A 23,370-nucleotide genomic window follows, 5' to 3' on the forward strand; every position below is an offset into this window, starting at 1 on the left:
TATTAAAGTGGCCAGTGATTTCAATAGGCAGCAGCAGCCTCTAATGTGCTAGTGATGGCTGTTTAACAGTCTGATGGCCTTGAGATAGAAGCTGTTTTTCAGTCTCTCGGTCCCAGCTTTGATGCACCTGTACTGACCTCGCCTTCTGGATGATAGCGGGATGAACAGGCAGTGGCTCGGATGGTTGATGTCCTTGATGATCTTTTTGGCCTTCCTGTGACATCGGGTGCTGTAGGTGTCTTCGAGGGCGGGTAGTTTGCCCCCGGAAATGCGTTCGGCAGACCGCACCACCCTCTGGAGAGCCCTGCGGTTGCGGACGGTGCAGTTACCGTACCAGGCGGTGATACAGCCCGACAGGATGTTCTCAATTGTGCATCTGTAAAAGTTTGTGAGGGTTTTAGGTGCCAAACCAAATTTATTCAGCCTCCTGAGGTTGAAGAGGCTCTGTTGCGCTTTCTTCACCACACTGTCTGCATGGGTGGATCATTTCAGTTTGTCAGTGATGTGTACGCCAAGGAACTTGAAGCTTTCCACCTTCTCCACTGCTGTCCCGTCAATGTGGATAGGGGGGTGCACCCTCTGCTGTTTCCTGAAGTCCACGATCATCTCCTTTGTTTTGTTGACGTTGAGTGAGAGGTTATTTTCCTGGCACCACACTCCCAGAGCCCTCACCTCCTCCATGTAGGCGGTCTCGTCATTGTTGGTAATCAAGCCTACTACTGTTGTGTAGTCTGCATACTTGATGATTGAGTTGGAGGCGTGCTTGGCCACGCAGTCATGGGTGAACAGGGAGTACAGGAGGGGGCTGAGCACGCACCCTTGTGGGGCCCCAGTGTTGAGGATCAGCGAAGTGGAGATGTTGTTTCCTACCTTCACCACCTTGGCGTGGCCCGTCAGGAAGTCCAGGACCCAGTTGCACAGACCCAGGGCCTCGAGCTTAATGATGAGCTTGGAGGGTACTATGGTGTTGAATGCTGAGCTATAGTCAATGAACAGCATTCTTACATAGGTATTCCTCTTGTCCAGATGGGATATGGCAGTGTGCAGTGTGATGGCGATTGCATCGTCTATGGATCTATTGGGGCGGTAAGCAAATTGAAGTGGGTCTAGGGTGATAGCTAAGGTAGAGGCTATGTTGGCTATGACATGCTGTGGCTGTGGTTTTTGAGTGTCTTATTGCCTATTGGTCCACATATTTCATTATATTGATTGTGTTCCCCATACTCTATATAATATATATGTTTATAGATATGTGTTGTGTATTTGATGTATTGATGCAGTGCTAATCCATAAAAGTAATGATGCAGGGCTCACCCCCTGCTAAAATAAAGGTTAAATAAAATAAGTAATAGTACATTACTTACTGTATTTAAAAAAAAAATCCTCAATAGTGGTAGAGCCAGATGACCTCTGGGAGCAAACACCAAAGAGACTATATTCAAGTCCTCCATCCTCCACTCATTCAAACGGAGGAACTGATTCCTCCAGTCTGACCCCTCTGCCGTCTCTGGCTCCACCCCCCGACATCTAAATGATCCCCAGCTTCTTATCTCAATGTATGGCCTTTCTGTTGCATTTCAAAGATGATGCAACAAAAATAAAAATAGAAAACGCATATTTTTTTGTTTTGTTTTATCTTTTACCAGATCGAATGTGTTATATTCTCCTACATTAATTTCACATCTCCACAAACTTCAAAGTGTTTCCTTTCAAATGGTATCAATAATATGCATATCCTTGCTTCAGGTCCTGAGCTACAGGCAGTTAGATTAGGGTACAGTGAGGGGGAAAAAGTATTTGATCCCCTGCTGATTTTGTACGTTTGCCCACTGACAAAGAAATGATCAGTCTATAATTTTAATGGTAGGTTTATTTGAACAGTGAGAGACAAAATAACAACAAAACAATCCAGAAAAACGAATGTCAAAAATTTTATAAATTGATTTGCATTTTAATTAGGGAAATAAGTATTTGACCCCCTCTCAATCAGAAAGATTTCTGGCTCCCAGGTGTCTTTTATACAGGTAACGAGCTGAGATTAGGAGCACACTCTTAAAGGGAGTGCTCCTAATGTCAGTTTGTTACCTGTATAAAAGACACCTGTCCACAGAAGCAATCAATCAATCAGATTCCAAACTCTCCACCATGGCCAAGACCAAAGAGCTCTCCAAGGATGTCAAGGGCAAGATTGTAGACCTACACAAGTCTGAAATGGGCTACAAGACCATCGCCAAGCAGCTTGGTGAGAAGGTGACAACAGTTGGTGCAATTATTCGCAAATGGAAGAAACACATTATTACAAAAGAACTGTCAATCTCCTTCCTGCCTGGGGCTCCATGCAAGAGCTCACCTCGTGGAGTTGCAATGATCATGACAACGGTGAGGAATCAGCCCAGAACTACACAGGAGGATCTTGTCAATGATCTCAAGGCAGCTGGGACAATAGTCACCAAGAAAACAATTGGTAACACACTACGCCGTGAAGGACTGAAATCCTGCAGCGCACGCAAGGTCCCCCTGCTCAAGAAAGCACATATACAGGGCTGTCTGAAGTTTGCCAATGAACATCTGAATGATTCAGAGGAGAACTGGGTGAAAGTGTTGTGGTCAGATGAGACCAAAATCAAGCTCTTTGGCATCAACTCAACTCGCCGTGTTTGGAGGAGGAGGAATGCTGACCCCAAGAACACCATCCCCACTGTCAAACATGGAGGTGGAAACATTATGCTTTGGGGGTGTTTTTCTGCTAAGGGGACAGGACAACTTCACCGCATCAAAGGGACGATGGACGGGGCCATGTACCGTCAAATCTTGGGTGAGAACCTCCTTCCCTCAGCCAGGGCATTGAAAATGGGTCGTGGATGGGTATTCCAGCATGACAATGACCCAAAACACACGGCCAAGGCAACAAAGGAGTGGCTCAAGAAGAAGCACATTAAGGTCCTGGAGTGGCCTAGCCAGTCTCCAGACCTTAATCCCATAGAAAATCTGTGGAGGGAGCTGAAGGTTCGAGTTGCCAAACGTCAGGCTCGAAACCTTAATGACTTGGAGAAGATCTGCAAAGAGGAGTGGGACAAAATCCCTCCTGAGATGTGTGCAAACCTGGTGGCCAACTACAAGAAACGTCTGACCTCTGTGATTGCCAACAAGGGTTTTGCCACCAAGTACTAAGTCATGTTTTGCAGAGGTGTCAAATACTTATTTCCCTCATTAAAATGCAAATCAATTTATAACATTTTTGACATTCATTTTTCTGGATTATTTTGTTGTTTTCTGTCTCTCACTGTTCAAATAAACCTACCATTAAAATTATAGACTGGTCATGTCTTTGTCAGTGGGCAAACGTACAAAATCAGCAGGGGATCAAATAATTTTTTCCCTCACTCTATGTCATTTTAGGCGGAAATTGAGATGAAGGGTCTGATCCTTAAGAGCTTCTTGATATGCCACACCTTTCAGGTGGATGGATTATCTTGGCAAATGAGAAATGCTCACTGACAGTGATGTAAACAAATTTGTGCACAAAATTTTAGAAAATTCGCTTTTTTTGCATATGGAAAAAGTCTGGGATATTTTATTTCAGCTCATGAAAATGAGACCAACACTTTACATGTTGCATTTATATTTTTGTTCGGTATAGTTGTCTGTTGGTTTATTCAGTAGGTTGGACTATTTTGAACATCATCGCTGCCAGTTTTAAAGCTTTTGCAAAAGCGAACAGAAATGCATGTGACAGATTGGAGCTATGATAAATATTTTATATTGCAATCTTCAGTTTGCTCCTCTTTCCTATATTATATGGATTTAAATATAATTATTGTGAAATAATGCTTACTTCATTGAGAATGTATGTGCAGTTGAAATTTGACTATAGAATCAATGACAAAAAAATATATATTTTCAACGTCTGTAAATTACAAACCTGATTTCAATGTCTGGAAAATACGTATTTTAAATGTCTGGAAGACATGTCTTTTCAACTTTCATTCAGAACCCTAAATTGAACCTAACTTCAACGTTATGGGAAATACGTATTTTCAACGTCATTTTGCATACCGGGATGCGACAATTGTGGTTTAAAAGCTTTTATGCCGCAAAATATTGACATAGTAACCATCATGTTGAAGTAAACTTGCAGTCACATGATGCTATGTTGTGTGGTCCTCACACTGCGACTTGGAAAGCATAGTTTACTAGGCTACAGATTAAATGTATTTTCAGTTTAGTCTTGAATCTGGGGGTTCCCTTTTCTCTTCATACTGTTTTTGATGTATCCATTTTGTTTAAGTGTGTTAACTGATGTCTTGTATGTTCATGTCATTTAGGTACAAAATTCAGCTCACAACAAAATGTACATTTGTATCACAGGAGGTTGGTGGCACCTTAGTTGGGGAGGACGGGCTCGTGGTAGTGACTGGAGCGGAATAGGTGGAATGGTATCAAATACATCAAACTCATGGTTTCCAGGTGTTTGATGCCATTACATTTGCTTCGTTCTGGCCATTATCATTTGTATGCATTTTTCCTCTGCTCTACAATAAAACATATTTGAAACAACATGTTATACAGCACAGCAGACCTAGGCTGTTAAAAAGCATACAAACTCACCTGATCCATCGTGGAAGATATTGTTTCTTCAGAGTTTCTTCACATGACAAGAAATAAGTAGGCCAGTTGCTTTGTTAGTCACAGCCTTTAGATACAGATCAGGGGGTTGCTGGGAAACAGTTCCAGGATCTCAAGTCTGATGCACTCTTATACCAGAGCAATTAAACATTGATTTAGATATAAAAACTTTGATTTAAGTAGTGACAAATAAGCGTCTCATGTAGGCTAATCTTACTTTGGAAAGATCCTGGATAAGATTTTACCTGATCTATAAGTCAAGCAAACGTTCAAAGACAGCCCCTTCTCTAAGAATCCTGTTGTCTGCTATCGTCTACTTTTACCTGACACCCACTTGGAAACACAAAGGTCTCAGAGTCCAGATGTTTTTATCGGGTGAAGACTCAACATGAAAAGGGCTTGACCTTCTTTATTACTATGAGCTTTATCCTTTATTTTTTTATAATAATGATCATTCGTAGAGCACATTTCCCACACTCAATGCGCATACATTAAAACAGATAACAACACTTAAAATATATACAAGGTGATAAGCAGACGTTGTTGTTGAGCAGATAATGGATTGAATTTATTGATCAATTGAATACATGAACACATACCTACAATTGTTAAAACATTCTACATTATAACATTATTTAATTGGTAATAGGAGTACATGAAATAAGATACAACTCTCAACATCCCACCCAAACATCCCCCACTCCACACACACACGGTTGACTATTACATTTTCTATGACATTGAAACAAGTCAGTATGACGTTGTTTAGCCCATAGGGCCAGTTTCTGAGACAAAGCTTAATACCAGCGTAGGGCAGCCCCCCCGAAGTGACTATTTTTATCAACAGTATGCCAGAATGTCCTCTCTGTCGTCTTCTGTGTGTTATTCTCCAACCCCATTGTCTCACCTCTGAGAAGCAGAGGTTCTGTTGTCTTTACAGGTCTGATATCTGATTGGAGGTTAACTTGACAGTAATGCTATTGGTCAAAAACTCAGATTTTGAAAGGTCATAGATTCATTGCCTCGCTCTTTTTTTGGTTCCTGAACTGCTGTGGTGAGATACTCTCTCCATTTCTTTCTTTCTTTCTCTCTCCCATGAGCCACAGCTTCGTTGTCTCCCTCTTACTCTCTCTGACCATGCCAACGATGCCTTGTAATGCTAACTATAGTCTCTTGCATTTTGCCATTTATCTTATTGAGTCAGATAAATAATTTAATGGGCATTTTTGTTGTTGTCTTATTACGAGTTGCATGTGAGGTATATGTAATACACTGCTCAAAAAAATAAAGGGAACACTTAAACAACACAATGTAACTCCAAGTCAATCACACTTCTGTGAAATCAAACTGTCCACTTAGGAAGCAACACTGATTGACAAATTTCACATGCTGTTGTGCAAATGGAATAGACAACAGGTGGAAATTATAGGCAATTAGCAAGACACCCCCAATAAAGGACTGGTTTTGCAGGTGGTGACCACAGACCACTTCTCAGTTCCTATGCTTCCTGGCTGATGTTTTGGTCACTTTTGGATGCTGGCGGTGCTTTCACTCTAGTGGTAGCATGAGACGGAGTCTACAACCCACACTAGTGGCTCAGGTAGTGCAGCTCATCCAGGATGGCACATCAATGCGAGCTGTGGCAAGAAGGTTTGCTGTGTCTGTCAGCGTAGTGTCCAGAGCATGGAGGCGCTACCAGGAGACAGGCCAGTACATCAGGAGACGTGGAGGAGGCCGTAGGAGGGCAACAACCCAGCAGCAGGACTGCTACCTCCGCCTTTGTGCAAGGAGGAGCAGGAGGAGCACTGCCAGAGCCTGCAAAATGTCCTCCAGCAGGCCACAAATGTGCATGTGTCTGCTCAAACGGTCAGAAACAGACTCCATGAGGGTGGTATGAGGGCCCGACGTCCAGAGGTGGGGGTTGTGCTTACAGCCCAACACCGTGCAGGACGTTTGGCATTTGCCAGAGAACACCAAGATTGGCAAATTCGCCACTGGCGCCCTGTGCTCTTCACAGATGAAAGCAGGTTCACACTGAGCACGTGACAGACATGACAGAGTCTGGAGACGCCGTGGAGAACGTTCTGCTGCCTGCAACATCCTCCAGCATGACCGGTTTGGCGGTGGGTCAGTCATAGTGTGGGGTGGCATTTCTTTGGGGGGCCGCACAGCCCTCCATGTGCTCGCCAGAGGTAGCCTGACTGCCATTAGGTACCGAGATGAGATCCTCAGACCCCTTGTGAGACCATATGCTGGTGCGGTTGGCCCTGGGTTCCTCCTAATGCAAGACAATGCTAGACCTCATGTGGCTGGAGTGTGTCAGCAGTTCCTGCAAGAGGAAGGCATTGATGCTATGGACTGGCCCGCCCGTTCCCCAGACCTGAATCCAATTGAGCACATCTGGGACATCATGTCTCGCTCCATCCACCAACGCCACGTTGCACCACAGACTGTCCAGGAGTTGGCGGATGCTTTAGTCCAGGTCTGGGAGGAGATCCCTCAGGAGACCATCCGCCACCTCATCAGGAGCATGCCCAGGCATTGTAGGGAGGTCATACAGGCACGTGGAGGCCACACACACTACTGAGCCTCATTTTGACTTGTTTTAAGGACATTACATCAAAGTTGGATCAGCCTGTAGTGTGGTTTTCCACTTAAATTTTGAGGGTGACTCCAAATCCAGACCTCCATGGGTTGATACATTTGATTTCCATTGATCATTTTTGTGTGATTTTGTTGTCAGCACATTCAACTATGTAAAGAAAAAAGTATTTAATAAGATTATTTAATTCATTCAGATCTAGGATGTGTTATTTTAGTGTTCCCTTTATTTTTTTGAGCAGTGTATATGCATATATGATCAATATTACCCCACTACACTAGCCCTAAACTAAAAACACAAGCTCAATGGAGAATCTCTATTGTAAATTATTTTTATTCCAGTACTAGGGTTAATCTGTGTCCGGGAAACCACCCCATAGTGTCCACAGTGTTGAGCAGTGTTTTTCAAACCTCTCCTCTGGGACCCCCAGACGTTTCACAACTTTGTTGTAGCCCTGAACTAGCTCACCTGATTAACCTAGTCAAGGGCTTGATGATGAGTTGACCAGTTGAATCAGGTGTGCTTGTTCTGAAATAGATCAAATCCATGAAATGACTGGGTGTCCCTGAGGAGAGGTTTGAGAACCACTGGTGTAGAAAACAGGTCAGTAAGGGGGTTTGGTAGTAGAAGGTGCTGTGTGTAGCGGGTAGCCAGTGTTCACATAGAAAACTGGTGATGTGGTTCCAGAACTTGGTGTGGCTGAGGAGTCCGGCAGCTGAGTTTTGGACCATTTGGAACTTACCGAGGGTACCGGAACAGCCGCCGGAGAGGAGAGGGTTGGAAGAGGACACATTCCTCCTCTGGCGTGGGCTTTCTGGTGACTTTTTAGGTGCCCTGATTGAGCGAAGCTCTTCTCGCATAGATTACAACCGTAGGGCTTCTCTCCCGTGTGTGTTCGTTGATGATTGGCCAGGGTGGCTGATTGAGTGAATCTTTCACCACACTGATCGCAGCTGTACGGCTTGGCTCCTGTGTGTGTGCGCTGGTGGCTTGTCAGTTGCCCAGACTGAACAAAACTCTTCCCACACAGATCACAGCTGTAGGGTTTCTCTCCCGTGTGTGTTTTGCGGTGGCTCGCCAGGGCTCCGGCCCGCGTGAAGCTCTTGCCACATTCATCACAGAGGTGAGGCTTTTCTCCAGTGTGAGTCCTCTGGTGGCGTCTCAGGTGGCTAGAGGTAATGAATCTCTTCTCACACTGATCGCAGGCGTACGGCTTCTCTCCCGTGTGTGTCCTCTGGTGGATCGTCAGGGATCCTGACTGAGCGAACCTCTCCCCACACTGATCACAGCTGTAAGGCTTCTCCCCAGTATGGGTTCTCTGATGATTCGACAGAGTGCCGGATTCAGAGAAACACTTGCCACACTGCTCGCAGCAGTAAGGCTTCTCACCGGTGTGGGATCTTTGATGGGAGTTTAAGTGGGCCCAGTTAATGAAGCTCTTCCCACATTCACAGATGAAAGGTTTCTCTCCGCTGTGGGTTTTCTGGTGGAGTCTCAGGGCGCTCGAGTGGGAGAAATTCTTCCCACAGGCCGAGCAGTGGTAGGGCTTCTCTCCCGTGTGGACTCTCTGGTGGGATTTCAAGTGTGCCGACGTGACGAAACGTTTCGGACACTCCAAACAAGAGAATGGCAGCTCACCGGTGTGTCTTCGCATGCGGTGTAGCTTCAGTGCGTTCGATTGGCCGAACCTCTTCCCACAGTCAGAGCAGCGGTAGGGCTTTTCACCGGTGTGCGTTCGCATGTGTGATATCAGATAAGACGAGCAGTAGAAACTGTTCTCGCACTGCGTACAGTGGTAAGGCTTCTCTCCGGTGTGCGTGAGCTGGTGGACAGTCAGATGACTTTTGTGACTGAAGCTCTTGCCACACTCTGAGCAGCAGTGGGGTTTCTTCACTGTGCGTTTCGGCTGGCGTTTTTTAACACTCTTCTCTGCTGCCTCAATCAAATCTTCTCCTTCCTCCTCCTCTTCTCCTCCTTTCACTGTTCCACTCAGCCCTGGTGTTTTCCTGCAGTCGAGCCCCAGTGAAGCACTACCCAGGGACTCTGGGAAGGGGGGCAGGCGAGGGTTGTCCTGGTAACCATAAAGAGTCCCTCCACCCTCGTTACATTCTGCATCGCAGCTTCCTTCTGCTCTGTCGTCCACATGCGCTGACGCTGATTGGCTGGAGGCCACGCCCCCAGGATCATCCTGTATCCTTTTGATGTCCTCTTTCAGTTGGAGTAACCATGACATTCCCCGATCCTCAGATTTCATTAAATCCTCATTTTCCCATGTTTCCTCCATGATTTTACGCCGCAGTGCTCGTTGATTCTTTCCTTTAATTTCGGATCCATCCTTGCCACCTATTCCACAGCGTTCACACAGGTAGCGTAAATTGTCCTCGGTTAAAGTCCATAAACTCTCTTCGATTTCATCCATCAACGTTTCTCTGTCACGATTCATATTGTCCTGCTCACGCAGCATCAGTTGTTGAAAACCTGAACTTTTCTCGGTGCTCTCTAGAAAGCTACTCCAAGGTCTTTCACTCGTTGTCTGCTGTTCCTGAAGAAGAAAATAATTAGCTACTACTTTAGTTACCATTAAATAAATACTTTGTCAAGGGCACAACTGCAGGTGATTGTTAGATAAGATACCCCTTAGACGTGTGTTGATCTGATAGTGTTGATAAGTGTTCGGCTCTAGTTTAGCAATATAGCCTACAGTAGCTCTACTACTGTCCTCCATCTTGCCCTTTGATAGGCCAGGCTGGTGGAATTATTGCTGTATTGCTAACAGACGCCAATCTAATCCTCTCAGTTCTAGCTACATAGCTAAGTGCATAACGGGCTAGGGGTTAATTCGGGATTCAATGTAGGGTTAGAGCTAGTTATGGGTTATAAACGTTGGTAGCTGTAGCTACCCGGACCCATTGTTGGTAGTTATAGCTAGCTGGCTAACGTTAGCTAGATAACTAGCCTGCCTGCTAGCAATTCTCTCTACGACTATATTGCGTGGGATTAAAATATTATCACCTTATTTTTCGCTTAATGGTTCTTCTGTGCGTTCAGTTAAAGTTGTCTTGTTGCTCAAGTTTTTGCGATTTACATTGTATATTGAGAGAAAAATACAGTTGCAGTCTTTGGCAATCGACGATAAGGCAACAACTTCCGGTTTGACTGCGCGCAGGCCAGAGCAATCGAATGTCGACGTAGATCTCCAGTTATAACATCCGCTAGAGAAGTCGAGGTGAGTAGCAGCTAGCTGGCTAGATAACCAAGTTTGTTTTAACGGGGAATAAAACGTACCCAGCTATATTGACAAGGTGCTCACCCAAGCTAGCACTATACCAGAACGGTAGGTGGCTAATGCTAACACTACGAAAAGGACGGGTCAGTTTCTGCGAGAGCTAGCTAATATATTGTGTAGCATCACCACTATCCATCTTGTTTAACGACTCTTCACTCCTTTGTGTCTATGATAATACAATCACCGGTAATCTAGTGTGTGACGGTCAAAAACTGCATTTGTAGCACTATGAATGTTTGTAGCTAGCCGATGTCTAAATACAACAATACTAAGCAAAGGCAAAACAGGTTCTTAAACATCAGGGGTGGAGCATGAGAATTCAAAGATATGCTGCAACAACAATTTATTTTCGTTTCTCAATTGCACATTAATCAACAATAAGCAGGTTATAAGGGCTCAATTGTTGTAGTATGCCTATAAGACAATGATCAAGGTTAGAGACAGTAGCTGACAATGTAAATTCGCTCCAATCAACAAACAAGACATAACATTTGTTTTTGTCACCTGCCTCTTAACAGTGAAATGCTTACTTAGTCCTTTTCCAACAAGTATAAAAAATAGTAGCGACACGAAGAATAAACAGTGAATAACGAGTAAAAAATAACATGTCTATATACAGGGAGTACCAGTACCGAGTCGATGTGCAGGGGTACAAGGTAATTTAGGTAGCTATAGGTAAGGATAACGTGACTAGGCAACAGGATAGATAAGACTGGAGCAGCTGCTTATGTGATGAGTGTGTGTGGCGTCAGTATGCATGTGTTTGTGGGTAGAGTCCAGTGTGTCCGTAGTCAGTGAAAGAGCGTTAGTTTAAAAAAAAACAGTCAATGCAAGTAGTGCCTATTAGCTATTTAGCAGCCTTGACAGTGTCCAGGGCATGCCCACGGAAGAACGGTTCTAGGTGGAATAAGAGCATTGCTATAAAACAACTTGGATTTTAATAAAACATTAAAGCCATCACCACTGCCATCCTTCCAGGGCACACCAACCTACACAAGCAAGGTGATCCCCCTGACTGAACTGATGGCCAAACATTTATACCTGATGCCACGCCCTTAATGAACAATAAGGGACACCTGTGTTAACAGGCCATGAGACTGTGGTCAAGAGTGCATGCCTGTTAAACCAGGGTTCCCCAAAGTCGGTCCTGGGGCCCCCCCCCCTGGGTGCAGGTTTTGGTTTTTGCCCTAGCACTACATAACTAATTCAAATAATCAACTCCTCATCAAGCTTTGATTATTTGAATCAGCTGTGTAGTGCCAGGGCAAAAACCAAAACGTGGCCCCATGATCCACCTAGGGAAACCCTGTGTTAAATAACCTCACATCATTGTGTACGTGCTTGTTTGTGTCATTGAACCCACAGATAATCATGGATCATGGATCTACACTAGAATACACAATTACAAGCCCAAAAGCAGAGCAGGATTCAGAAATGGATTTCGGAGAGAACCCCGAGTCTGAGTCGGAACCAGACTACCTTCCCAGTCCCACTGCCCCAGAACCTGAGCCCAATGTGACTGTGAAGGAAGAGGGGGAGGGAGAGAGCGACATGGCTGACCCAGGTGAGTCCATGTTGGGTGAAGTTGGCCCTTGACGCTGATCTTGGGTGAGTTTGGCATTTCTCCCACCAATGGGAGAGGCTTGGGGGAGATTAGGCTGATCCTAGATCTGTACCTATGGGGAGAGAGAGGTTAGTAGTGTAAAAAATATAAAGTGGTGAACAAAATGATTATGTATGGGATACTTGTGTGAAAAAAAGAGTTGGATCAGGGACTGATCAAAGATGACAGTAGAGGCAACAAGAGTTAGACCTAACCAGAGTATTATGTAAGTAAGCTTCAGTGGAGTAAATGTACAGACCAGATCTACAAAAAGAGCCAACAGAGACTGCACTTTCTAAAAAAGTTGGGTTCTTTTAATATAGACTGTACTATATTGACTCTGTTTTACAAATCCTTTATTGAGAGTATTTTAACTTTTTGTATTGTTTGTTGGTTTGGCAATGCCACTGTCAGTCAGAGAAACATGCTGAGAAGGATTATTACCACAGCAAGTAAGGTACTTGGAGTCAAACAGACAGGCCTGGATGAGATCTTTAAGGTCAGGGCCCTCCGTAAGGCTCACAAAATCATTTTAGACCCAAGTCACCCCCTGTACCTGGACTTTGAATTACTCCCCTCTGGGCGTAGGTATAGGGCACCCCTCAGCAGGAAAAATAGAACGAGACAATCATTTGTGCCAGGTGTGATATCCCTCTTAAATAGCTCGGGCAAATGTTCCCATTGACCCCGTAAGGCCAGCAGGCTAGTCTTTGTTTTAAATGTTTTAAATGTTTTATTTCTTATTTCTTACTTTTATTGGTGCGTGACTGTTATTGAAAGTTGTATTGTCAATCTTGTTTTGTATTTAACGCCACTTTAAATGTGTACATGACACTGCAACAAAATTTCCCCATGGGGACAATAAAGTAAGTAAGTATGTTGACTTAAGGAGAATCTCAACTAGAGGTAGGCCTAACCAGAGCGTTATGTTGACTTAGGGAGAATCTCAATTGCATTTCCTTGATTCCTCGCATCCTCTCTCCTCGCCTCCTTCTGAAAAATTATCACATGAAAAGGTCAGAGGGGAGGGACATCTGACCTCATTCAATTGGGTTTGAGGAAGAAGCGATGAGAGAGGACACAAGGAATCAAGGAAATTGAGATTCTCCCTTAACTATTCCCTTCAGTTCCTAGTGGAGCCTAGGGCCCCAACGGTGCAGCTCCAGCATTACAGTTCCTAGTGGAGCCTAGGGCCCCAGCGGTGCAGCTCCAGCATTACAGTTCCTAGTGGAGCCTAGGGCCCCAACGGTGCAGCTCCAGCATTACAGTTCCTAGTGGAGCCTAGGGCCCCAGCGGTGCAGCTCCAGCATTACAGTTCCTAGTGGAGCCTAGGGCCCCAACGGTGCAGCTCCAGCATTACAGTTCCTAGTGGAGCCTAGGGCCCCAACGGTGCAGCTCCAGCATTACAGTTCCTAGTGGAGCCTAGGGCCCCAGCGGTGCAGCTCCAGCATTACAGTTCCTAGTGGAGCCTAGGGCCCCAGCGGTGCAGCTCCAGCATTACAGTTCCTAGTGGAGCCTAGGGCCCCAACGGTGCAGCTCCAGCATTACAGTTCCTAGTGGAGCCTAGGGCCCCAACGGTGCAGCTCCAGCATTACAGTTCCTAGTGGAGCCTAGGGTCCCAACGGTGCAGCTCCAGCATTACAGTTCCTAGTGGAGCCTAGGGCCCCAGCGGTGCAGCTCCAGCATTACAGTTCCTAGTGGAGCCTAGGGCCCCAACGGTGCAGCTCCAGCATTACAGTTCCTAGTGGAGCCTAGGGCCCCAACGGTGCAGCTCCAGCATTACAGTTCCTAGTGGAGCCTAGGGCCCCAACGGTGCAGCTCCAGCATTACAGTATTAGCTGGCAATTTAATTATATTTGTTTGGTTATTTCAGACCACCTCCCAGGTCTCACCGTGGCAGAAGGACCCAGATTTAATATGATTATCAAAGAGGAGGAGGAGGAGGAGGAAGATGAGGAAGAGGAAGATGACATGGTTTACCCAGGTAAGTCCAGAGGCCTGTTCAGAGGATGTAAATTCGGATCAGATAGAAATGTATGGTGCGGAACAGAAATGATTGCCTGTCCGATAGCTAGAATAGAGCAGGGGTATTCAACTCTGACCCTACGAGGTCTGCTGCTTTTCTGTTCTACCTGATCATTAATGGCACCCACCTGGTGTCCCAGGTCTAAATCAGCCCTGGTTAGAGGGGGACATGAAAACAAGCAGTGGAACTGGTTTCCAGGTCCAGAGTTGAGTTTGAGGGGAAGAGGGAATCGCGTCAGCTCCTTTCATTCTATTTCTATCTGCAACTTTCAGATTGTTTCATGTCACTGAATACACCCTTGGTAGGTGGGCCTGTGGGGTGTCGGGAGAAAGTTAGTGTCATAATAATGTTGATAGCACAACAACATCATGCTCTGCCCGATAGTGTGATTTGTGAAAAAGGAAGGAAGGGAAGGGTTGCTAGATCTTTGTAGATGGGTGCTCTTTGGTAAAGCTGCTAGGATACACAATAGTAGGTCTTTGTAGATGGGTGCTCTTTAATAAAACTCTTAATTGGTCATCAGAGAAACAGGAAGGACCCAGACACTCTTCATATAATAAGATAAAGCCAGTTTTTCAGACTGCGCCGTATATGCCACTTCACAGAGGACCGTCTAGAAAAAGCAGCGGAGATGCACAATAGGTTTCTAAGAAGAGGCTACTCTCCACAATGTGTGGATGAAGCTCTTCATTTGGAATTGGGGAAAACACGAGATGAACAGCTACAATAAAGACCTACTACAGCTGAAGGACACTGTAATGTTCACCACCACATTATACTTTGAACTCGCGCAAAGTGGGAGATGCTGTCAAGAAACACTGGCATGTTTTATCATCGGACCCAGCTCTGCCAGCTGAATTCAAGAACCCACCACTTATCGTATATATAGGAGAGGTCGCAATTTACGCGACAAATTGGTCCATGCCAACTGCCAGCCACAAAATATATTTTTGTATGCCCTCTTCCGAATGGTAGCTATAAATGCAAAGGTTGCGCCCAGTGCAACAACATGATGAAGTGTGAATATTTCTGCCACCCACATACAGGAAAACGGTTCCAAATAAATGACATTATTACATGCTCCACCACCCATGTTATCTACATGTTTAAATGTCCATGTGGGCTGTGTCATGTAGATAAAACCTCTAATTCTCTCAGACAGAGAATTAATGAACATAAAAGTTAAATCAGGAGAAACCTACAGGGATTATCCAGTCGCAGTACATTTTAATGACCAAAAACATGACATTTCTACCTTTTTTTAGATTTTGTGGCATAGAGAACGTTAAGATATCAGACAGGGGAAGTGATATAAATAATACTCAGAGCAAAAGAGAATGTTTTTGGTATTTTCACCCTCCAGACATTATTCCCTAAAGGTCTTAATGATGAAATGTCCATGAATGTTATGTTGTAAATGTGAACATGAACTAATGCCGCCACTTCAGATTACTCTGACGTTTTTTCTTGCGCTGTACCCAATGATTAATGAAAACTTACTTGATAGGTCGATGTCCTCATTGTGGTTTTACATACGTGTTTAATAGGTTTTATGTACACACTTTATTAGAATACTTATGAAATGCACATTGTTATGTTTGGTAACACTTGCTTATTTTCCCTCGACTCCAACCCCATTCGATGCATTGAACGGATGTGGGTGGAGCAACGTATACATAAGGGTGCAAATTATAAACACTCACAAAAGCTCTGACGAAGGCCCTGAGGCTGATACGTAAAGCTTAATAAAGAGCAGTGATATTAGCAAGAGCAGTGATACTAGCAAGAGCAGTGATACTAGCAAGAGCAGTGATACTAGCAAGAGCAGTGATACTAACAGGAGCAGTGATACTAACAGGAGCAGTCAAAGCTATTCGCTGCTCTGGCACCCCAATGGTGGAACAAGCTCCCCCACAACGCCAGGACAGCAGAGTCACTGACCACCTTCCGGAGACACTTGAAACCCTACCTCTTTAAGGAATACCTGGAATAGTATAACAGTAATCCTTCTACTCCCCCACCCCCCCCATTAAAAAAAAAAGGGGGTGGTTGTCCCACTGGCTATCCTAAGTTGAATGTACCAATTTGTAAGTCGCTCTGGATAAGAGCGTCTGCTAAATGACTTAAATGTAAACGTTAAATGTAAATGCAGTGATACTAACAGGAGCAGTGTACAGGTATTTATTGTTACAGCATGTTCAATAGAACAAATATTTAAAACTTTAAAGCGTTTCGGCGGCATGGCCATCTTCAGGGAGTACAAAGATACAATGACAGTGTGATTTGTCATTTTTTATGCAATGTTCGTCGAAATACAAACAGGATGGTGGTGTCTGCAATTTACCCTGGGCCCGTATTCAAAAACTGTTTTAGCGTAAGAGTGTTGATCTAGGGCCAGGTGCCTCCGGTCCACATAATCTTATTCATTATGATCTAAAAGGCTAAATGATTCTAGATCAGCACTCGTACACTGGTCTGTGATTATCAGGCAGTTTTATGGGTTTGGTTTTGGGGTGGAATCCTAACTGGATGCCTGGCCGTTAACTAAAACTAGCTCACAAATTATCTAGCTAGCTCCTTGAGCGACATATTACTGTCATAGCTAAGTTATTAGTGCATTGGCGGGTGATATAATATACTAGCCGAAACAATATAATACTGACAAAAGCACATCTCAGAGCATGCTACAGGTTGCGGTGGGACCTACAATTTTTGGGGGAATGACTGTGGGAAGGTCCGTCCTGGTTACTTTTTAAAAGGACATTCTACTCCAAAATGAATGAAAATAAGATGAAGCCGACATCTAAAATAAAATTAGGCCAATAACATATTGGTCCATATTATCAGTCAGGTGTGCTATTTAGCAATAAGAATTATCACTTGCTGTAGCCCACCTGATGCAGCATAGTGGCTATAAATAAATAGGCTGAGGGTTGCCTATCTGCAATTACCCCATTGGGCTAATCATTAGCTAGATCACAAACTCTAAAGTCTGAACATTGGGGTATCTTGTTGCTACATATGGATGACTTGAATGTTCCTCCCGAGTGGCGCAGTGGTCTAAGGCACTGCATCGCAGTGCTAGCTGTGCCACTAGAGATCCTGGTTCGAATCCAGGCTCTGTCGTAGCCGGCCGCGACCGGGAGACCCATGGGGCGGCGCACAATTGGCCCAGCGTCGTCCAGGGTAGGGGAGGGAATGGCCGGCAGGGGATGTAGCTCAGTTGGTAGAGCATGGCGTTTGCAACGCCAGGGTTGTGGGTTCGATAAAATAATGTATGCGCTAACTGTAAGTCGCTCTGGATAAGAGCGTCTGCTAAATGACTAAAATGTAATGTAATGTAAAATTCCACTGGCACTCAGCCAACCAAGGATAGTGAATATAATGTGGGCCTACCTGTTACACCTGACTCTAGTTACATTTAGCCCCGGTCTTCCCTATGGATTCAACTCCATTGGCGAGTGCTAACGTGCACAAACCATGCCACTGCAAAACATTCTGGTTCTAAAAACTCTGGTTCTAAAATGGTGCATTTTAGGCCTACTCATTTCTTCGATTTGATAAGTAATTGTAGCCTTGTAACACTAGAAAGCTCCATGATCCTCCTCTTTTAACAGTGGCCATCAAACCTGCTTTCAAAGGTGTTTTCCCGCGACTGCATTAAGAATGTTCTACACTAACCACGTTTCCATCCACATTTTTTATGCGAGGAAAGTCATACCTTATGAAAGTAAATCACAACAGCTCTGATGGAAACAGAAAGTTTTGGTACAATTTTATAAATGCAGACAGATCATTTGTTCGTTCGACATGGTGGGATCTTTTTGTGTCGGTAAAGTTAATTATGCGAGTAATGGCAGTGGAAACGCATTTATGCGCAAATATTGATATAATAACCATCATATTTAAGTAAACTTGGAGTCACATGATATGGTGTGGTGTCCTCTCACTATGACTCGGGAAACCATGCAGTTTATTAGGCTAGGTAAGTTATGAACAAGGTAACGTGCACGGTGATGAGCTTGATGCTCCTTTCCTATAAATATCGAGGGTCTTATTCTGGTGAATACTGACTGCCATTTGACAAATAAAAATATACTCGCTCTTATCCATAATAATGTAATCATGTTGACTACCCTACCCACACAGTTTACCCGCACTGTATCTGGGAGCTGTTGGCTAGAGCGCACTTGCCAAGACCAGAGTATCCACATTTGCTATTTAACGCAACAGTTTTTGTGACAAAACTGTCAGTAGAGTTGAAAATGCGATGGAAACAAATTAAAATGTAGGTTTTTATTCGGAACATAAACTTTTTTAAAAAGTACATTTTGTGTGCACTACGTCATCACGCACTGACTTTTATCTGCAACAAGTTAGTTTGGTGGAAACACCACTGGTGGAAAAATGTGCACATTTTCTTTATGCTGATTTTAGAATATTCGCATGAAAATCTGTTGCCAATTGGATGGAAATCTAGCTAATGACTGTGCATGCATATGTATCTCCCTGTGCGGCACTCGCAATTTGAATGCGCCTCGAGAGGAATGTTATTTTCTCTCGTAGAATGCCACAGGCTGAACAATTGAATAGGTAAGCTATTCTACTATGGAGTTGTCTGATTTTGCTGTTGTTTATTTGTGTTGTGGAAAATTAAATGTGGACAACAATTTTTCGTTAGATAATTAAAATAACCAAAAGTAGGGTACTAGGGGGAACAATGTCTAATTGCTGACACAAAAAAGCAACGTTTGGGGGGATGCTATGTGGATGAAAATCATGCTTAGGCAAATAAACTATAAAGGGAAATAAATGGCTACAGTTTACACTTTTTTAGTTATTTAATTAAATGTCGTTTTTCCTAAAAAGGGCCGGGTTTTTTTTTTTTTTAAGTACCGGGGTAACTGATTTCTCTCTAAACAAGTGCATAATTTATCTTAAGGCTTTCCTACTTGTATATTTAAAAAACAATTATAGATATATCGTTAGAATATATATATACATTGGAATATATCTACAACTTTTCTTTTAAATAGCACAATTGTTTTGTTGAAATATCTCAAAGTTGTGATGACACAGAGGACATTTTATTGTTGAGCAAGAGCAGTGGGGAAAATAATTTGGTGACCTCTTGTGGTCTTAATGTGAAATACAGGGGCGGGGCCAGTTACCCCAGGGGGCCAGTTACCCCCTAGTACCCTACCGGTCTCAGCCCAATTGAACCCCTGGTCGTTTTGTAACTAAACCTCCCTTGCACTGCACTGCTTTGTAACACCTTTAGCTTTAGTTGTTTCATTGGGCTGGCCCTCATCTGCTCTGTAAACAAAGTATTCTCATAGTTCGAGTCTGGAGCCAGTTTTGTCAACAAGCTGCGGGCGTGGAGATACCGGTATGATGTTTTTGTTAGAAGAAGCCATGCTGTCGGTATTCTCTCTCTCCCTCCGCTTCTCAAAAGTGGCTTGCGCTGTGTCAGATGCCTCACCATCGCATGCGCTTTGTAGCCCTAGCTAGCTGCTGCGGCCGCGAGAAGACTCAGACAAATTACTAGACTCAACCCTCTCAATCAGTTCACACGTGAGACACATGACAGAAGTACCGAACCGTTTTTCATATAGTACATTAGTTTCTGTATACCCTGCAACATTACCCCCCTCTAGGATCAATAAAGTAGTAATCTGTACAGGGCCGTGATTGAGTGGGAACACTCCCGGCAGGTCACATGCAAGACTCCCCACTGGAGACCAGGGTTGAATCCCCTCTCACTGTTCTCCCCAATGGAGACCAGGGTTGAATTCGCTTTCACTGCTCTCCCCACTGGAGAACAGGGTTTAGTCCCCTTTCACTGTTCTCCCCACTGGAGACCAGGGTTGAATCCCCTCTCAAAATTCTCCCCAATGGAGACCAGGGTTTAATACCTGCCCACGACAATTCTTTCCCACTGTTCTGCCCAGGTGCCTGTCTGTCTCCCCTTGCTGAACGGTATTCAATAAAAATAAAGTATTTATCTATTTGTCTGTCTTATCCAATCTGTCTAGGAGAGAGGATAAAGTCGGACCCAGACTATCTTCCAGAAGTGACCGTGGCAACGGGGCAACCACAACACCAGAAGAAGAAGAAGAAGGCCGCGAAGAAGCTTCATCCATGTCCTGACTGTGGGAAGACATTTGACAGACCATCACACCTAGAGAGACATGAGAATACCCACACCAGAATCAAGAAGCTGGCCCCTGACTACACTTGTTCTTACTGTGGCAAGATCTTCACTAAACCGTCAAAGCTGGCTCGGCACGAGCGAGGACACACTGGAGAGAAACCGTACTCTTGCTGCAAGTGCGGGAAATGCTTCGCCGAGCCGGGGCACCGGAAGAGCCACGAGCTGACTCACAACGAAGAGAGGCCGTACACCTGCGCCGACTGCGGGATAGGCTTCTTCAACCAGTCCAAGCTGCAACGGCACCAACGCACACACACAGGTGAGAAACCGTACTGCTGCACCGAATGTGGGAAGACCTTTGCTCGGTCAGGAGGCCTAAAGACTCACTGGCTAAGCCACACGGGAGAAAGACCATACCTCTGCTCTGACTGTGGGAAAAGCTTTTTAAGCTCGGGGGACCTGAAAGTCCACCATTTGACCCATACTGGCGAGAAACCGCACTGCTGCTCCGTGTGCGGGAAGGGTTTCGCGCAGAGGGGGAACATGAGGGCTCACGAACGGTCTCACTCGGGGGAAAGGCCTTACAGCTGTGCCGACTGCGGGGCAAACTTCGCCCATTCTAACTATTTAAAGATACACCAGCGCATTCACACGGGAGAGAGACCCTTCCCTTGCCCCGTCTGCGGCAAGAGGTTTATTCTATCCGGGCACCTCGGAAGACACCAGAAAACACACGTACCGAAAAAGGACAATTAGGAGAACACGCATATCAAACACACACGGGACACACTCATGAGCTCACTGAAGTATAGTTCATTTGCATATATTATCATGAACTACAATGAAAGGGGTGAAGAACAAAAATAAAAGACACATGATAAAAGTCCTGAGAGACGCGTAAGGGATGCTCCCCGTGAAGCTCCGCCCTCCACCCTCCTCTAAGGGATGCTCCCCGTGAAGCTCCGCCCTCCACCCTCCTCCTTCCATCCTGTGTTGTGTCCCAAATGACACCCTGTTCCCTGTATGGTGCACTACCAGGGCCCATGTGCCTCAGGTCAACAGTAGTGCACTATACAGAGTAGAGGCCCGTTTTTACTGTTTTCAATCTAGACATTGTATAGAATTTATTTGGCAGGTTGTTGTATGTAAGCGGATGTAATATGTTGTGTGTCTTTTTGTCCTGAACTTTTTTTTGGTGGTTTTAATAATGTAAGAGCTCTGGTTAACTGTAAACCACGGTTTCACGACACAGTGAATACAGACCCCTTGACTTTTTCACATTTAGTTACGTTACAGCCTTATTCTAAAATTGATTAAATTGTTCCCCCCATCAATCTACACACAATACTCCATAATGACAAAGCAAAAACAGGTTTTTAGACATGTTTGCACATTTATTACAAATAAAAAAACTGAAATTACATTTACATAAGTATTCAGACCCTTTACTCAGTACTTTGTTGAAGCACCTTTGGCAGCGATTACAGCCTCGAGTCTTCTTGGGTATGATGCTACACGCTTGGCACACCTGTATTTGGGGAGTTTCTCCCATTCTTCTCTGCAGATCCTCTCAAGCTCTGTCAGTTTGGATGGGGAGCGTTGCTGCACAGCTATTTTCAGGTCTCTCCAGAGATGTTCGATCGGGTTCAAATCTGTGCTCTGGATGGGCCACTCAAGGACATTCAGAGACATGTCCCGAAGCCACTCCTGTGTTGTCTTGGCTGTGTGCTTAGGGTCGTTGTCCTGTTGGAAGGTGAACCTTCGCCCCAGTCTGAGGTCCTGAGCACTCTGGAGCAGGTTTTCATTAAGGATCTCTCTGTACTTTGCTCCGTTCATCTTTCCCTCGATCCTGACTACTCTCCCAGTCCCTGCCGTTGAAAAACATCCCCACAGCATGATGCTGCCACCATGCTTCACCGTAGGGATGGTGCCAGGTTTCCTCCAGACATGACGCTTGACATTCAGGCCAAAGAGTTCAATCTTGGTTTCATCAGACCAGAGAATCTTGTTTCTCATGGTCTGAGAGTCCTTAAGGTGCCTTTTGGCAAACTCCAAGCAGTCTATCATGTGCCTTTTACTGAGGAGTGGCTTCCATCTGGCAACTCTACTATAAAGGCCTTATTGGTGGAGTGCTGCAGAGATGGTTGAACCTTCTGGAAGGTTCTCCTATCTCCACAGAGGAACTCTGAAGCTCTGTCAGCGTGACCATCGGGTTCTTGGTCACCTCCCTGACCAAGACCCTTCTCCCGCGATTTCTCAGTTTGGCCGGGCGGCCAGCTCTAGGAAGAATCTTGGGTACAAACTTCTTCCATTTAAGAATGATGGAGGCCACTGTGTTCTTGGGGACCTTCAATGCTGCAGACCTTTTTTGGTACCCTTCCCCAGATCTGTGCCTCGACACAATCCTGTCTCGGAGCTCTACGGACAATTCCTTTGACCTCATGGCTTGGTTTTTGCTCTGACATGCACTATCAACTGTGGGACCTTATATAGACGTGTGCCTTTCCAAATCATGTCCAATCAATTGAGTTACCACAGGTGGACTCCAATCAAGTTGTAGAAACATCTCAAGGATGATCAATGGAAACAGGATGCACCTGTGCTCAATTTCGAGTCTCATAGCAAAGGGTCGGAATACTTGTGTAAATAAGTTATTTCTGTTTTTTATTTTTAATATATATAAGTATAAGTATTTGATACACTGACGATTTTTGCAGGTTTTCCTACTTACAAAGCATGTAGAGGTCTGTAATTTTTATCATAGGTACACTTCAACTGTGAGAGACGGAATCTAAAACAAAAATCCAGAAAATCACATTCTATGATTTTTTAATAATTAATTTGCATTTAATTGCATGACATACGTATTTGATCACCTACCAACCAGTAAGAATTCCGGCTCTCACAGACCTGTTAGTTTTTCTTTAAGATGCCCTCCTGTTCTCCACTCATTACCTGTATTAACTGCACCTGTTTGAACTCGTTACCTGTATAAAATACACCTGTCCACACACTCAATCAAACAGACTCCAACCTCTCCACAATGGCCAAGACCAGAGAGCTGTGTAAGGAC

General features: G+C 44.6%; 2 protein-coding genes across 5 annotated transcripts; one reads left to right on the forward strand and one right to left on the reverse strand.

Annotated features, from left to right (window-relative positions):
* Nucleotides 1-7,402: 7,402 nt before the first annotated feature.
* LOC121561927 (zinc finger protein 883) lies at nt 7,403-10,383 on the reverse strand. Of its 3 annotated transcripts, none has more exons than XM_041874350.2 (2): nt 10,241-10,383; nt 7,403-9,761 (listed from the first exon to the last, which is right to left on the reverse strand). In XM_041874350.2, the coding sequence occupies exon 2, from the start codon at nt 9,690-9,692 to the stop codon at nt 7,833-7,835; it is 1,860 nt and encodes a 619-aa protein (XP_041730284.1). In that variant the 5' UTR covers nt 9,693-9,761; nt 10,241-10,383; the 3' UTR covers nt 7,403-7,832. The 3 variants fall into 3 exon arrangements, with proteins under 3 accessions (XP_041730284.1, XP_041730285.1, XP_041730283.1); XM_041874351.2 differs by having other exon boundaries at nt 7,403-9,764; XM_041874349.2 differs by having other exon boundaries at nt 7,403-9,770.
* Nucleotides 10,377-21,619, forward strand: LOC121560196 (gastrula zinc finger protein XlCGF17.1-like). Of its 2 annotated transcripts, none has more exons than XM_041873232.2 (4): nt 10,377-10,454; nt 11,880-12,078; nt 13,991-14,101; nt 20,179-21,619. In XM_041873232.2, the coding sequence occupies exons 2-4, from the start codon at nt 11,886-11,888 to the stop codon at nt 21,051-21,053; spliced, it is 1,179 nt and encodes a 392-aa protein (XP_041729166.1). In that variant the 5' UTR covers nt 10,377-10,454; nt 11,880-11,885; the 3' UTR covers nt 21,054-21,619. The 2 variants fall into 2 exon arrangements, with proteins under 2 accessions (XP_041729166.1, XP_041729165.1); XM_041873231.2 differs by lacking the exon at nt 10,377-10,454 and adding an exon at nt 10,472-10,562.
* Nucleotides 21,620-23,370: the final 1,751 nt, after the last annotated feature.

Source organism: Coregonus clupeaformis, unplaced genomic scaffold (genome assembly GCF_020615455.1).
Source record: "Coregonus clupeaformis isolate EN_2021a unplaced genomic scaffold, ASM2061545v1 scaf1546, whole genome shotgun sequence".
NCBI classification, from domain to species: Eukaryota; Metazoa; Chordata; class Actinopteri; order Salmoniformes; family Salmonidae; genus Coregonus; species Coregonus clupeaformis.

Excerpts from the sequence above, each read along its gene's own strand:
- LOC121561927 (XM_041874350.2), bottom strand. The coding sequence starts at position 9,692 with ATGCTGCGTGAGCAGGACAATATGAATCGTGACAGAGAAACGTTGATG.
- LOC121560196 (XM_041873232.2), top strand. The coding sequence starts at position 11,886 with ATGGATCATGGATCTACACTAGAATACACAATTACAAGCCCAAAAGCA. Across the intron at positions 12,079-13,990 it reads GAGCGACATGGCTGACCCAG|ACCACCTCCCAGGTCTCACC; the intron begins GTGAGTCCATGT and ends TGGTTATTTCAG. Across the intron at positions 14,102-20,178 it reads AGATGACATGGTTTACCCAG|GAGAGAGGATAAAGTCGGAC; the intron begins GTAAGTCCAGAG and ends CAATCTGTCTAG.